Source organism: Enhydra lutris, unplaced genomic scaffold (genome assembly GCF_002288905.1).
Source record: "Enhydra lutris kenyoni isolate GAN:26980312 unplaced genomic scaffold, ASM228890v2 scaffoldscaffold14, whole genome shotgun sequence".
NCBI lineage: Eukaryota > Metazoa > Chordata > Mammalia > Carnivora > Mustelidae > Enhydra > Enhydra lutris.
In genome coordinates, this window is record NW_019154098.1 from 45,585,496 (window position 1) to 45,602,033 (window position 16,538).

At 39.1% G+C, this 16,538-nt stretch overlaps 1 protein-coding gene across 1 annotated transcript in view; it reads left to right on the forward strand.

The window, feature by feature from the left end:
- Window positions 1–13,855: 13,855 nt before the first annotated feature.
- Window positions 13,856–16,538, forward strand: part of LOC111146798 (chromosome unknown C8orf88 homolog) — a 35,705-nt gene continuing 33,022 nt past the window's right edge. Inside the window, exons 1-2 of the mRNA XM_022502482.1 lie at window positions 13,856–13,928; window positions 15,696–15,769. Of these exons, the coding sequence (XP_022358190.1) occupies window positions 13,856–13,928; window positions 15,696–15,769 (147 nt within the window). The remainder of the gene's footprint in view (window positions 13,929–15,695; window positions 15,770–16,538) is intronic.

A 16,538-nucleotide genomic window follows, 5' to 3' on the forward strand; every position in this document is an offset into this window, starting at 1 on the left:
AAGATATTGGATATTGAAATAATTATGGAGAAAATGTGCTACATTTTCATTAGTTTTTAAGCTTTTAGCAAGAGTAAGTTTAGGCTATTTGTAGAGAATTCTTTAGCTTATGCAATGTGTTATTTTTTTCCTGGCTTCTTGAAAACCTACCTGTCTTACTCCTTCTTTTAAAAGTCCCTTTGCCTGGGGCACCTGGATGGCTCAGTGGGTTAAGCCGGCTCAGGTCATGATCTCAGGGTCTGGCTCTCTGCCCTGCTTCCCCCTCTCTCTCTGCCTGCCTCTCTGCCTACTTGTGATTCTCTCTCTGTCAAATAAATAAGTAAAACCTTAAAAAAAAAAAAATACCTCTACCTACCATCTGCCATCTACAAATCTCTTATCACCCTCCCATAATCAATGCCGACTTCAGTACCTGGTTTCATTCTTACCATATGTCATTTATTTAACTGTCAATGTGAATGGACTAATACTCTGGTCTGGACTCAGTTCTGATACCCTCAAGTCGAATGACCTTCCATTCCTCTTCTGTTATCATCTCTAGCAGTACGGTGGGTGCTCACTTAGAAGCACTCCATCTCTGAACTCTTATGCTCAGATACCCACTCTCTGGCCCTATTCCTCCTCTACCCTGACAAAATCCTCACTCCCTTCATACCAGTATTCATGAGTATTACCTTCAGCCCTTCCAGTTTCTCAATTATCTTCCAGTCTATCTTCTTCTATATTTCCAATGAATCCCACAAACACACAGATTAATATCACTATAGATTTTTAATTACCTTTTTAAAAAAGATTTTATGTATTTATTTGAGAGAGAGACACAGTGAGAGAGAAAGAGAACATGAGCAGCGGGGCAGATGCTTAACCAACTGAGATACCCAGGTGCCCCCGATTTTTAATTTTCACCTTCACCTGCTCCTCAGCATTGTTGACCTGTCTCCAGCAGCTCCTGCAAATTTCCCACAGATACTACTTGAAAACTTCAAAATCCTAAAGCCCTTTATCATACTTTCCATAGTTGACCCCCTTCCTCTCATAGCAGATGATTTATCTCACCTATTCTTACCTTTGTCCCCTCCCTCCACCTACACTCTAGGTCCATCCCAGTCCCTCATTCCTCAGGAAACTCACAGTATCTTTTCCTTATTTCTACCCATCTGGCTGCCCACATCAATAACTGGCATCGCCATTTTCACTTCTCATTCTCACAGCCTTTCCAGTCCATCAGGTCTCCTCTATTCTCTCAAGTTCATGCACTTCTCTTTCTTCATGGGCAGACCTACCTTCCTTGTTCTCATCCACACTGCCTGGGCTACTGGAAAGGTCTATGAACCAATCCCTCTGCTGCTGTTCTTGCTTTGCCTACTGCCTGTCCCTCTCCTCAGACCATTCTCAGCAGTTACTTAGGTGTACGTATGATCTTCTCGTATCTAAAGTCCTTCAGGGTCTCTTTTTACCCTTAGGAGATAAAAGACTCATCCTTCTGTAGCGTGGTACTGAACCACTTATTCAAGCAGGGCCTCATATCTTATGTTTCTGCAGTGCTGAATTACTAGGATTTTTGTATTCAAAATTGCTTCATTTCTGTATGCCTTTGCACATATCCTTCTTCCTGCAAGGAATATCCCTAAGTTGGTAAACTCCTTTTTATCCTTGAAAATTCTACTCAGGCGGTACCTCCTCTTGGAACCCTTCCATGATCCCTCTTCTTTCTGTCACCCCCAATAGAATTATTTCTTTCCTTGTACTACTTCTGTTCCAAGTATATACTTCTTACTTCATATACTACCATTTATTTTATTAGTTTATAGGTACTCTTTTAAAAAATGATTTATTTTAGAGAGGAGAGCATGAGGGAGAGAGAGAATCTCAAGCAGGCTCCCCACAGAGCATAGAGCCAAACCAGGAGTTCAATCTTATCACCCTGAGATCATGACCTAAGCCAAATACTTAACTGACTGAGCCACCCAGCACCCCTAGTTGATAGGTACTCTCAAGACTATCATTCTCTTCTTGCTGATTGTTCCTCAGTCATACTGTCTTATTTCAGTTTGTCTTTGTATCCTCAGTGCCTAGCACCTAACAGGCACAGGTCTTCAAAACTTTTTTTTTCCCTCTGAGCTAAGCTGAATAGAACCAAGTCTCTATTATGGTTTTTTAATGACTTGTTCTAATGATTATATGCCTGTGTGCGTCTATGAGTATGTATCCTCCATAAAATGCTTTGTAAATGTGGAATAAGTGAATGAGAGACAGACTACTGGCAGGAGGCTAGTAAGGAGATCATTTGGTAAACACTAGACAATGCCGCCTCTTCAGCTTTTCCCAACTCCTCAGGCTTTCAGTAGCACCAGTCAGGCACGCACACGCCCTGGGAGTGCCTTTATAGGAACAATTAGCTTCTTGCATTGTAATTTTCTGTTTGTGAATCTGTACTGTCAAAGACACTACATTTCGTGAGAACAGGTAACCAGTTTATGTGTGTTACTTGTGCTCATACAGGGTTTTATTAACTTAAAGGAAGGTACTGTGAAGGTCAAATAAGATATGAAAATATAATGGTAACAAAAACCTCTACTTGATAAAAAGACTCATTTAACTGTGAATTATCCTTCTTCTCGGGATTCCTATTTCCATTCTTGCTTTTCCTCAATCCATTCTCCAAATCTTTCTTTAAACCAAAGTAAGTATTTACTTAGAATGAGAGAATGGCATCCTGTTACAAATTTTAAAAAGCTGACAAGTACCAGCTATTAAAAAAAATCCATAAAAGTATTTTATTTTATTTTATTTTAAAAGATTTTATTTATTTATTTGACAGAGAGAGATCACAAGTAGGCAGAGAGGCAAGGCAGAGAGAGAGGAGGAAGCAGGCTCCCCACGGAGCAGAGAGCCTGATGTGGGGCTCGATCCCAGGACCCTGGGATCATGACCTGAGCCGAAGGCAGAGGCTTTAACCCACTGAGCCACCCAGGCGCCCCCATAAAAGTATTTTAATTAACTGCCTGAACCACCCTATTTTCCCCTATATTTGTACTTTTATGTATTTTGATTGCTTCTTTATCTGACAATTTTATAATGCATTTCCTTTGTGAGAGTAAATAATTTGGTATTTTCTGCAGCATAGCTAATCAAAATTTATTTTTTATTTTTGAAAATTTAGAAAAGTTAATTTTAATCATAACTTATGTAGTCATAACATGTCAGTTTTTAGTGTATTGCTAAGTTGGGGAAACCTGTTGAGTTTCTTATATGAGTTTGATGATTTTAGAGCATTTTAAGCTTTTCTTGATCAGTGTGATTAAGCTTAAATATTCTTGAAAGTACTTGCTAACTAGTCAAGCTAACTAGTCAAGCTGTTGTTGCTGAAGTGTATTATGAGCTCTAGATTATCCTTTGTAGATGCTAGTATCTCTTGCCAAGTCAACAAGAAATTTTCCAAACTTTCAATGTATTATATGATTCATTCTTCTTCAGTTGATTACTAAAAAATTTTGGAAGCTACTACCTGTTTAAAATTTACCTCTTCCTCTAAATGGATTACTGATTTTAGTTTGGTCTAAAATTTTTTTCTTCAAATTAATTTTGTCACAATAATTTCTGTTTATTTCGTATAGTAATATATACAAAATAATTGTATAATGTATATGTAACTGTATACATTATATTGTTAAAATTTTTTAAAAGATTTTGACAGAGAGATACAGCAAGAAAGGGAACACAAGCAGGGGGAGTGGGAGAGGGAGAAGCAGGCTCCCTGCCAAGAAGGTGTTGTACCCGAGTTTTCACATCCGAGAGACCACCAAGGAGCCAAGCACCGATGCAATCACATGGGGGTTTATTTGACAAGCTTAAGCTTGGGCCCAAATATACCCGACACAGCAGAGTAGGGACTTGGACCCTGAGCTTAGTTAAGGCAGGGGTATTTATGGGTTCCTGTTACTAAAGCAGGGTGGGGGGTCTCTGGAACTAAAGTAGGGTGGGGCTCCTTAGAACTAAAGTAAAGTAAGGGAAAGTTCAGCCCTTGGGCCCAGGTGTCTGAGATAGCTGTACTTAATGCTAAGGCTAAACCTGAGGTGGGATGGCCTTAATTTTTCTTGGCCTCCACAAAGGGAGTATGGGGGCGCCTGGGTGGCTCAGTGGGTGAAAGCCTCTGCCTTCAGCTCAGGTCATGATCCCAGGGTCCTGGATCGAGCCCCGCATCGGGCTCTCTGCTCAGCAGGGAGCCTGCCTCCCCACCCTACCCCCGCTTGCCTCTGCCTACTTGTGATCTCTGTCAAATGAATAAATTAAAAAAAAAAAAAAACCTTAAAAAAAAAAAAAAAAGAAGAGAGTACAATGTGGGGCTCAATCCCAGGACCCTGGGATCATGACCTGAGCCGAAGGCCGATGCTTAACAACTGAGCCATCCAGGTGCCCCTAAATATTTTCTTGAAGAAGAAAACTTCTATTTTGACTAGATTGATGAGAACTGAAACCTACACTTAAAATTTTCTACATCTGGGGGTTGGAAGGATTTATTGACTCCATTGTTCACAGACTTCTGGTGCTCCGTGCCATAGGACATGCCAGGTGTGGTGTGTCTGGGGATAGGAATGTTCCTGGAAGCCATTTCTACATTAAATAACTTAACTATGTATGAAAGTAATTCTGAAACCACACCTTTTAAAATGGTAAATCCTATCATGTTACTGCCCCACCGTCCCATTGCTCTTTTTTTTTTTTTTTTTTTAATATTGTATTTATTTGACAGAGAGACACAGCGAGAGAGGGAACACAAGCAGGGGGAGTGAGAGAGGGAGAAGCAGGCTTCCCACCAAGCCGGGAGCCTGATGTGGGGCTCGATCCCAGAATATTGGGATCATGACCTGAGCCGAAGGCAGACACTTAACGACTGAGCCACCCAGGTGCCCCCCATTGCTCTTATAGTAAAATTCAACCTGCCTACTGGAGCCTTGTATGATTTTGGCTTTTCCCTCTCTCCAAACTCATCTTTAATAGTCTCTTCTTGCTTTCTCTTGCCTAGCCATACTGATCTCATGTCAGTTTCTGAGTTTTGCAAACTCTTTTTCTTGTTCCAGAGCATTAAGATTTCTTCTGCTTAACTAGACATTTTTTTTCCTATTATGCATGTGTTTTAAGGTGTACTCAGATGATCCCTTTTCAGAGAGGCATTCCTTCTTTAGTTATCCCATTCTAGACAAGCTTTCTTTGTGTTTACATAGCATCCTTTGGAGGTTACTTGTCTTTTAAGTTCTCTAAATACTTCTTTCCAGAATGCACAAATTTTCTCAATTAGCATCCCTTGCCTAATGTTTCATTTTGTCTGTTATATGCCTATGACATATGTGTGTATGTGTATAGGTCTGTATATGTATGGTATATATTTTCTTAATTTATAAAATAGCTGATAGGAGTCCCACTCTGAATTCATCATTTCCAACTCTTATACTACCAGCTATTCACTTGTTTGCCCAAGTCAGAAACTCAAGAGTTACCTAGATTCTCTTCTCAGTCACCCCTTCCATCCAATCTGTCACTAAACTGTTGATTTCACCGCGGCAACATCGCTCAGATCTTCATTCCCTGTATGACATAATTTCTGCCTGGAGTTATTGCAAATGCCTCCAAAGAAGCCGCTTTGTAGCCTGTTTCATCTTGCTCTACCTCCCTGTCCTCAAACTCTGCCCACCATACTGCTGTCAGAATGATCTTTCAAATATTCAAAAAGACAAAGTATGAAAAATTTAGGACCTAATTCGCGTCCACTGCTCCTGTTTCGTTTCCCCACTATCGGTTCCCTAACTCCAGTGACTCCACACCAGACAAGCCATCTTTTCCTTTGCGCTTCCTCCTTCGCTGCTTTCTTCCCCCTGCCAAATGCAACACACCAGCCGGGCTCTGCTCTGAAAACGACACCCCAGGCCCAAGGGTCTGTTTAGGCATCCCTTGTACTGTGCTCCCAACGTGCACCTGTTCCTCCGCCACAGTCCTTAGCACGGGCTACCGAAGTGCCCCCTAGCTCAGGCTCCCAGCGGGGTTTGAGCCCTGTGATGGCAGGACTATCCTGTTCTCCCGTGTAGCGCTCCCATGTCCCCGCAGCCTACTGCTGACACCCACACGGGACACTCCGAGAACAGAGAAAACGTGAATGAAAGAAAAAGGGTGAAGACTGAAAATAAAGGATTCGGATGGAGTTGCTTCAACTAATCTTGGTCTTTAGGGACGGCGGTCTGAGATAAGTATTCCTGCCTGGTGACCGTTTCTGAGCGCCGGAATCCCAGCACTGACCGGGCGCCTCCGCCGCGGGCACAGTCGCCCGCCCCGTCGGGGTCGGCCGGCCGCTCTGACGCGGGCAGCCTCGCTCACAGAGGCGACCTCGCTCACAGTCGCTGCCAGGAGCCCGCCGCTCGCCCTCCCCGTCCCGGGCAAGCAGGGCCGCTGACTGGGGTCCCGAAGGCTGTTCATGCGGGCGCGCCTGCCAGCACCTGGGAGAGGCCACCCCCGGTCTCCTCCTCACGCCGCGCGGCGGCCAGAAGCTCCGCGCCGCTCCCGCGCGCCCAGTACGCCCTGGGAAGCGCGCGCGCTACCGGCTTAACGGTTCTGGCCCCGCGGGGCTGCGGCCGCGCTCGAGGCCAGCCACCCAAGGCCCCGCCCCGCGCCCGCCTCGCGCCCCTCGGAGCCGCCGTCGGCCCCGCCCCCGCCATCCCCGCAGCCCTCGGCCTCGAGCAGACGCGCGGCGGGAGCCGTTCCCCGACGGGCAGCGGGGCGCTGGGTCGCCGCGTTTGGGCTGAGCGCGGCGACGCTGCTGCCCCGAAATCCTCCCCGATCTTGAGGCGGTAAGTGGTTGGGGAGGATAAGCCGAACTGGGAGGGCAGAAGTCGGGTCCGGGTGTGAGGAGGCGGTGGGCGCCGTCTTTGAGGTCGGGCGCCGGGAAAGTTGTGAGGGAGGGGGGACCTGGGGTCGGACGGGGCAAATCAGGCAGGGCCCTAAGGTGGGTGGTAGAGTGTGAGGGAGCGAGCGCGTCGAGAGGAAAGGGTGGTGACTGACGGCTGTGGGAACACCCGGCGAGGGGCAAGTGGCCGAGGGAGAGTTACTCCGCTGAGGGCGTATTAAAACGAAAAACATAAACGCCAGAGAAAGCGAAGTAAACAGCGCCCTCTGCCCCAGGACGCGGTCCTTGGTGGCGGGATGGTTTGAAGACGTTTTGTCCCTCATCCCCTGGCACCGTCATTACTAATTTCGGGCAGATTTTTTCCCTTGACATTATTGTAGTTGTTTTTATTAATAAAATAAACAGCAAATTAATAATTAATTAGGTGAAATTATATTCAATAGGAAAGAAAACCCGGCAGGAAAAAAAGTGCCAAGAAACCATATATGGTTAATTCACAGAGGAAAATCGAATGGTTCATGAAAGTATATGAAGATATACCGCATAATTTCTATGTAAAGATATGCCATTAAAAAAACCGAGATGTAGTTGACATGTAACAGCCTCAGGTTGACAACATGATGATTCAGTATTTGTGTCAAAAGGTTTAATTGCTGATAATTTAGGCAAAGTTGCAGAAAAGGACAGTTACATCAGTTACATATCCACAAGAGCCCATTATTTGGACAGTTTTATCCTACTTAAGTGGTAAATCTTATTTTATTGAAAGATACCCCACGGAAAAAAATAAAATTTTTTTGGTCAGTTGTGAAGAGAGAAGGCATGAACTGGAAAATATTATGGGACATTCTCTCCTCTTAAAACTTTTTGATAGTTTAGTTTTAACTTTTCCTGAATGTGGCAGCCTGATATGTGGAGTATAAAATATCTTTTATCACCTAAGTCACAATTGATTTATCTCTTACTCCTCTGTATTTCCTTTATATTACTTTTCGTCTGTCAGTTTAATCAGTTTGTGCAGTTTACTTGCAAGCAGCTTGTGGTTTCAAGGAATCCCAATTCTGTATGGTATTTTGAAGTTGAAAATTGAGATTAGGGGCGCCTGGGTGGCTCAGTGGGTTAAGCTTCTGCCTTCGGATCAGGTCATGATCTCAGGGTCCTGGGATCGAGCCCCACATCGGGCTCTCGGCTCAGCAGGGAGCCTGCTTCCTCCTCTCTCTCTGCCTGCCTCTCTGCCTACTTGTGATCTCTCTCTGTCAAATAAATAAATAAAATCTTAAAAAAAATTAAAAAAAAAGAAAATTGAGATTAAATCCTATCTGATTATCATATAGGAATCATACATGAAATAGATGAAAACATGGTCTTTTCACTTCTCAGATTATTTAATTTTATATGATCTTATTTCTTTTTATTTTAATTCCAATGTAGTTAATGTGCAGTGTTATATTAGTTTCAGGTGTATCCTATAGTGATTCAGCAGTTCCATATGGTACTCATTGCTCATCAAGATAAGTGTGCTCTTAATCCCCTTCACCTATTTCTGTCATCCCCTTCAGTCATCTCCCCTCTGGTATCCACCTGTTTGTTCTCTACAGTTAGGAGTCTTTTTTTTTTTTCTTTACCCTTTGTTCCTTTGTTTCTTAAATTCCACACATTAGTGAAATTTGTCTGACTGGCTTATTTTGCTTAGCATTATACTCTAGATCCATCCATGTTGTTGCAAGTGGCAGAATTCCATTCTTTTTTATGGCTTAATATTCCAATATACCTATTTGTGTGTGTACATATAGATATATGTGCATATATACATCTATAAACATGTATGTATATATCCATTCATCTATATGACTTTTTAAAAAGATTTTATTTATTTATTTGAGAGAGAGACAGAATGAGAGAGCGAGAGCGCATGAGAGGGGAGAAGGTCAGAGGAAGAAGCAGACTCTCGGTGGAGCTGGGAGCCTGATGTGGGACTAGATCCCAGGACTCCAGGATCATGACCTGAGTCAAAGGCAATTGCTCAACCTACTGTGCCACTCAGGGGCCCTCTTCTTCTTCTTCTTCTTCTTTTTTTTTTTTAACATTGACTTATTTGAGAGAGAAAGTGTGTGCGGGTTTGGGGGGGTGGCAGAGAGCAAGGGAGAGAGAGTATCTCCAGCAGACTCCCCGCTGAGTGTGGAGCCTAAGTCAGGGCTGATCCTGGGACACTGAGATCCTGACCCGAGCCAAAATCAAGAGTGGGACACTTAACCGATTGAGCCACCCAGGCACCCCTGATCTTATTTCTTAATTGCAGCAAAACCATCAGCATTGTCTAAAGAAATGTAGAATTTAAGTTGGAAATTTTAAGTATAGTATCCGGCTTCTAAATACAGTACTTGGTATGTATATTTCTTATGTTGTGACCCATGATAAGTAGGGCACTGTACCATGTCTATAGAATGAGGAAAGCATAGTAATCTTATAATTTATTTAGTATTCTAAGAAAAATGATAAATTGAGGAAATAGAAATTATTAGTACATATCAGTTTATTCAGCAAGTCTTTATATATAAATGTCCCTTCTCATAATTCATTTAAAAAAATCCAATAAGCAGTGGAATACTAGAGAGTCAGATGTCTTTCATTTTACTGACTAGAATTTCTTTTACTGATTAGAGAGTCAGAGGTCTTTCTTTTACTTAACAAACATGCAAGTTAGAGACAAGGACATGACCTTTATAGTTAAATCTTCATTTTTATCAAATATATACTATGTGAACTTGAGAATCTCTCTCATTTTTCTGAGTATTAGGTTTTACATCTATAAGGTTACTAATAATGATTCTCTATGTATGACTCAGAATTAAGTGAAATATCTGTAAAGAATTTAGCATGTAATAGGACCTCAAAAAATGGAGTTTGAATTAAAAAAGAATAGTATATATTGTGTAGTAAGATTATGTCCCAACTGGTCAGTATCTGTGCTTATTATCCCGTTACACTGTATTTTAGAAAATTCTAGGTAAATTTATAATTTCAGAATTGGTTGATCTTTAGGGTTCATACTTAGTTTGATTTTTTTTTTTTTGAAAACAGAAAAAGAACCCAAGATATTGTTAAGTATTGCTAGATGTAGAATAGCAAAGCTTCCTGACTAAAGCTTCCTGATGTGTGGATCAATATTCTATTCATAGCAGTTGTCCTTTTAAGATGATTTGTTAAATATATGTAAACTTTGAAAAAAACTTTATTCAATAGCTGTTTCTCAGCATGTATTAATCAAATTAAATTTTTGAGACATTGGATCAAAATGTTCTTTAAAAAATATTTATACTACAAGGCTGTGTATTCATAGTTTAAAAGACAACTCCATGATTGGCCCACTACTTGTTATCCATGGTCATAAGTAGGATTCTTTTTCTTTTGCAAGTATTGTCCTTTGTAACAGTTGATGCCATAAACGCCTACCCTAGGTCATTCTAGTAGCTTCAAAGGAAACTTTTGGAGATCTACATTGGGTGAGTGAGGCAGGTATTAGAGTTTAATTAAAGTTATTTTGTATAATGATTTTGTAGTTCAGTTAAATCTTTACTGTTTTTAACCTAAACTAAGAATTAGGCTTTGGTTTATGGCATCCTGTTCTTCATAAATTATGAGCCTAGTGATACTTACTGTAAATAATTGCCTCTTCTGTTAATAACACTGTAGCATGATGCTGTTGTATACTGTGTATCCCATACTTATTCCCTATAATATCAGTGTCTTTATGCAGGCATAGTTTACTTAAAAAATATTAAATAGAATACTATATGGCATTATCTTTTCTCATTTCTTTAACTTATATGAATTTATATATCTGCAGCTCTTGCTTAGTTTTCCTACTATAAATTGAAAGGGTAGGTGATACTAAAAGATCTTTTATTTTTTGTTTATGTACTTGTGTTGCAAAACCATATAATAGTTCTGTAACTCCCCAACTCTTGAAAATCCCTAGTTTGAATACTGTGGATTTGCATTGCTCAGCAACTGGAAAGGACTTTACAACCTATCAACTAAATTTCAGCTGAGCAATGAAAAACAAGAAAGTGTGTGCCACAGTACTCTATTGTATTCTGATTCGTTAGTTTCATATGGGAAACAGGATGGAAAGTTACTACATACGAGTATTAGGGTTCTAATTATAATGTTTAGGATAAACATTAACACAATATTAGATTGCTTTTTGGTCCTTATTTAAAATTTTTCCTTCCACATAGAAAATATTCAATATTTGTCTGAAATACTTTTTTTGCTACATACGCTTATAACTTTTCTGTTTCTTATTATATCAAAGTTGTATTGCCAACAAGTACAGACAGCATTAGTGTTGTTTAGAAGTTTGTTAGTAGCCGTTTTGAAATACCAGTTAAAAGACACATTACAAAACTTGATAGCTATTAATTTGGAATACTGGCTGGCTTATCTCCAAACTTTAGGAAAAAGTAACTATTTTGTGTTTAGTTATCAGTGCTAACTTTGAGAAGTTGTTGAAAAATTTATGATTTTACATTTGAATTATGTCCAGAGGCATTTTTTAAATAGAAGAAAGCATGTCTTTGGAGCTAAAAGGGAGTTATTAACTCTATTCTTTACTTAGGGAAACAGTCATTTAGGGTAATAATCTGCTTAAAAATCATATGGTTACAGTTGCTTCTGAATGAGTGGATACAAAGTCAGATGGAATTTTACTTTAGGCTTTGTCTTAATAGGCATAATAATTTGGAAGGCTGTGTCCTATTCAGGCACCAGAAGATTTAGTTATATTTAAGAGGTATTTAAATTTATAGATTGATTTAGTAAAACTAATTATGTTGCAGGTACTAGCACACAAAGATAAATAGGATCTAGTTCCTTTTTAGCCTCAAATAACTCAGTCTAATATGGGCATGTAATAGATTTACTGTAATAAATAATAAAATAAAATACTATAGGGGTAGTGGAAGAAGAAAGATAAGAATATAAATTATTATTGTTATTATTATTTTACTGTCAGCTATCTGTTAGGAACTAGAAAGTTTCAGATGAACTACTTTATTTTCCATTACTATTGAGACATGAGGATATTTTTTCCAAGGAAATAATAGGAACTTGATCTTGGTCTTGAAAGATGAATAACATTTGGGGAGAAGAGCAGCAGGGAGAGGGAAGGAACTCCAGAATGTATAAATACATGGTGAGACAAAATAACACGTATGAATTCAACAATCTATTAAACACCCACAGTGTTCTAGGCACTGTGCTAGACACTGGAGATACACCTGTGTGAGAGAACTGTAATTTAGTGGTCAGATGATAGGTAATTGCAACTAGTGCAGTAAGAACTACATTGGAAGAGGATAGACACAGGGATGTTTTGTGAGCACATAAGGGTACTTAACCAGAACCTGTTCAGGTCTGCCTGGGTGTCAGGTAGAAAAAGGTTGGACAAGATTCTTAATTCTTAGTGGCCAGAAGCATGGACATGGACATGCCGTCACTTCCTTGATTCAGGACCTTGGGCAAGTTATCTAATTTCTCCAAGCCTTATATCTAAAATTAGGATTATAAAAAAAAATACAGCTAACATTTATTAAGCTCTTAATACGTACTAGGCACTGTGCTAATGCTTTATACATATATCTTGCTTAGTCTTCACGTCAAACCTAGGAGATAGATGCTATTGTTTTCCATAGTTACATCACTTGGTGGTGAAACCATAACATGAACCCACGGAGACCAACTTGAGACTTAAACTCTAACTCTTAATTGGGCCTAATTGATAGAGTTGTTCTGAATCTTAAATAATGTAACTTAGATAAATGATTTACTCTGCATGACACGTGGATGTTGGCTTCTGTTTCTGTTATGAATAATCCAGGATGTAATAGGAACTGAAGTTTTTAAATCAGGTGTTGTGTAAAGGGATCATAGTTTGGAGAGAAAGAGGTTATATTCACCCATTTGTTCAGCAAATGCTTGTGTTACACCTACTTTGGATCCAGTCCAGGTACTGTGTTAGTTGCCAGGGAAAGAGGGTGAATGAAAATACTGTTCCTCACTTAAAGAATCTGCTCTTCACTTTTGTAAGTATAAAAGACAAATCAGTCATTATAATATAGTACAATATTCTTTAATGTCATGATATAGGCATATTCACTGTGTCCCATGAAAATAGGGTGAGAAGGGAGTATTTAAATCAGAGTGATTGGTGAGTTGAATTAAGAACTACTGTGGAACCAAGAAAGTAGTGGTGAGAAAGAAGAAAATAGATTTGAGAAATATTTTGGAAGTAGAATGGACAGGAATTAGAGATTAACTATAGTATGGAGTCTCTTATTTAGATCTTATTTAACCAAAGGTCTGAGAGAGTTGAAGGCTTTAAGGAATACCAGAGGTGAGAACATCTTTGGAGTCAAAGTAATGAATTTAATTTTGGATATCTTGAATTTGAGGTATTTGTGATAAGATGTAAATGGAAGTATTTTAAAAAATAGAATTGGAATTTGAGGGGTAGATGCTAAATGTATAGATTCGGGCGTATTTGTCATGTAGATCGGTAGCTGAAATCATCATAATTGAGGTCAAGGAAGAAGATCAAAGCCAAATTTGGAAGAATTCCTAAATTTAACTGGAGAAAAGAAGAGGAATAAGCCAAGGAAGTTAGAAGAGGTAGTCAAAGAAATAGGAAACAAACCAAAAGAAGAGTCAGGGAAGTTATGAGAGGAAAATGTTTCAAAAGAGTGAATGTTCCATTGTGACAGATGGTTTAAAGAGGTCTAAGGTTTCCACCTTAACTTATAAAATAAATTATCTTCAAATGAATGTTGTGGTTGCGTGTGTGTGTGTGTGTGTGTGTGTGTGTGTGTGTATGTGTATAAAAGCATCTTGATCATCTTGTTGAAAAGATAAGATACATTTTTTCTTCCTAAAGTATGGAACCTCAAGGTCTTTGTGATAATGGAAACCAAAAAATTGATTGGTAAACCGCTTCAACCAGCAAGACCTGTTCGTCATCTGACTTCTCCCCCTGGTGAGTAATCTAGGATACATATCTTTAAATATTAATTGTTTAATGGCTAAGTAGTATTTGAAAGACTAAATAATAAATGAAGTAATTGTTTATGGTGGGTAAGAAATAATGAAAACTAATGATCTTGTTTATTTGAAAAATTTAAAAACCAAAGAGAAAGACTCTTAATAGTCTATGAGTCTACCTAGTCTATCAGACTAACAAATGTAGGAAGAACAGCTCTTGCCTCCCAACAACTTTGTGTACTTTTTTAAATGTCTCATTTTTATGGTTAACTGCTTCTGCTTAGAATGATACTCTCAATACAAATTGTGCCCTGAAATTATGCTCACTGCAGAGCAATCCTGCTGGAGAATTAACCTTTAAAAATAATTCCTAACAGCATATAAATGAATGAATAAATGAATGAATACAAACAAAACAATGGTTACAGATTAGGGCTTTGCTAGGACATAGAGTCTCACTTTTCAGGAAATTTAAACAAAAATTTCTAAAATTAAAGATTTTTCTTTTGCCTGTTAAACTAGTATTTTGGACAGATTTTTGGAATAGTTTTTCCTTAATTGGAATTTATTTTTTTCATTGTTGCCAGAATGACTTCTGTATTTTAACTTAGGTTTATATATATGTGTGTGTATGTATGACTCCTAAATGTTAATGTATATATCTCCTAAATATTACTATATATAATATATATATCATATATATAATGTATATATAATATTGTCACCATCCTATTAAAATACTCTTTATTCCATGTGTTCAACTGAGTAACTGACTTCTTAGACAAAGGAAAAACAAAATTTCATGTGTTCAACTGAGTAACTGACTTCTTCAAAAAAGGTGCAAAGATGAAGTAGAAAAGATAAAAATGATACCAGTTCCTCAGTTTTCTATTTGTTCTCCTCTTACAAGGAAGATTGTCTCTGTTTTGGTTGTGTTTCCTCTGAAAAATGGCTGTGACTTAGGACTGACAAATGATATTAGGGATCTTCTGGACCATAGCTTTAACTGTGTTGATGCCAGCTCCTTCTGGTGTGCTGAAGAAGCAGTAGTTTTGGTCAGGTCACAGATTTTCTCCTAAAGGGAAGGGTATAAAACCATTGGCCACAGCTCCTTTCTGTGACCAGCCTTTTTGCAGCGCCCATCACTCCCTTATCTGTACAGATTCAGTTTTTCATTGATTCTAAGTTTTTTATAGGGGGTAAAGGTAGTAGACCTGTCTCTCATTTAATTATATTCTCCTAAGATCCAGATAGAATTATTTACTTTTTAAAAATAAAATTTATTTATGTATTTTAGAGAGAGAAAGACCAAGCTCGACTCATGAGATCATGACCTGAGCTGAAACCAAAAGTTGGACGCTGAAGCCAATGAGCCACCCAGGCACCCCAATATTATTTCCTTTTAGAAATTCCTTTTTCCCTCTATATCACAAAGCCCACTCTGCTCTCCCCTAATATCTTCTCTGTACCCCTCATATTTGTTTTTATTATAGTAATTTCTTATGAGCTTGTCTTTTAAAATAGACCATGAACTCTTCTAAAACTCTCTGAACTCCTTTTACACTTACAACCCATCCCGTAACACAGTGGCTGATATTCCTTAGTGTTTAATAAATATTTGTTAAGTAAATGAATTATCAGAAAACAGTTCAAAACAGTACCTAGAATATCCTGGATAATTAAGGGTTTTGGATGGTTGTATATCATTTATTGAAATAATGGATATTTAAAGTAGTTTTCTTTTTTTTTCCCCTTCTACCAGGAGCAGTATTCCCTTTCAACTTTCAGAATGAATATTCATGCAACACTCAGTGCTTACAAAGTGGAGTTAGCAGAGTAAGTCCTAGAAATTATAATAAAATGAAGCATTGCAGACTGGAAAGTAACATTTGTTAGATGGTGCTGTGCTAGGTACTGTGCGAGGTATTTTATGTACTCTTTAAAAAGTTATGTTATATTTCTAGAATATATTAAAGAAAATTATACCTGTTGCCCAACATTTTCAAATCTAAACATTTTGCTTTATTTGTTTTAGAAAATGTTAAAGAGCGGTAACTGGGTGACTCAGTTGGTTTAGCATCCAACACTTGATTTTAGCTCAGGTTGTGATCTCAGGGTTGTGAGAAAAGATTTTCTCTCTTCCTTTCCTTCTGCCCCTCCTCCCCCAAAATGTTAAAGAAGAAACCTAACATATATTTCAAAACTCCTGTTTATCCTTCCACTAACCCATTTTCTTCTCATCCTCCACTTCTCACCCCCTACATGGTATATGAAAATAGTGTTCATTGTGCAGTGGAATCCTATTCCCTGCCATCCCCACGTGTTGCATTAAATGTGTGCAGTAAGTCTTATCCCAGAGATGGGCCCAGAGAGGGGGTGGCTGGCCCAAGGGGCACACAGCCACATGCCAAGTTTTTGATAGGAAGATGAGCTTGAGCCCCAGCCCTGCGATTTCCCAGCCCTGTGACCTTACATGAGTGATTTCTTTCACTTCTCAAAGCCTTAGTTTCCTCACCTGAAAATGGGGCTGATAGCTATCTTTCTCACAGGTAAGTGTTAGGAGGAGATAGCAGTGAGTCAGTGCTTCCAAAATCTTAGCACTGTG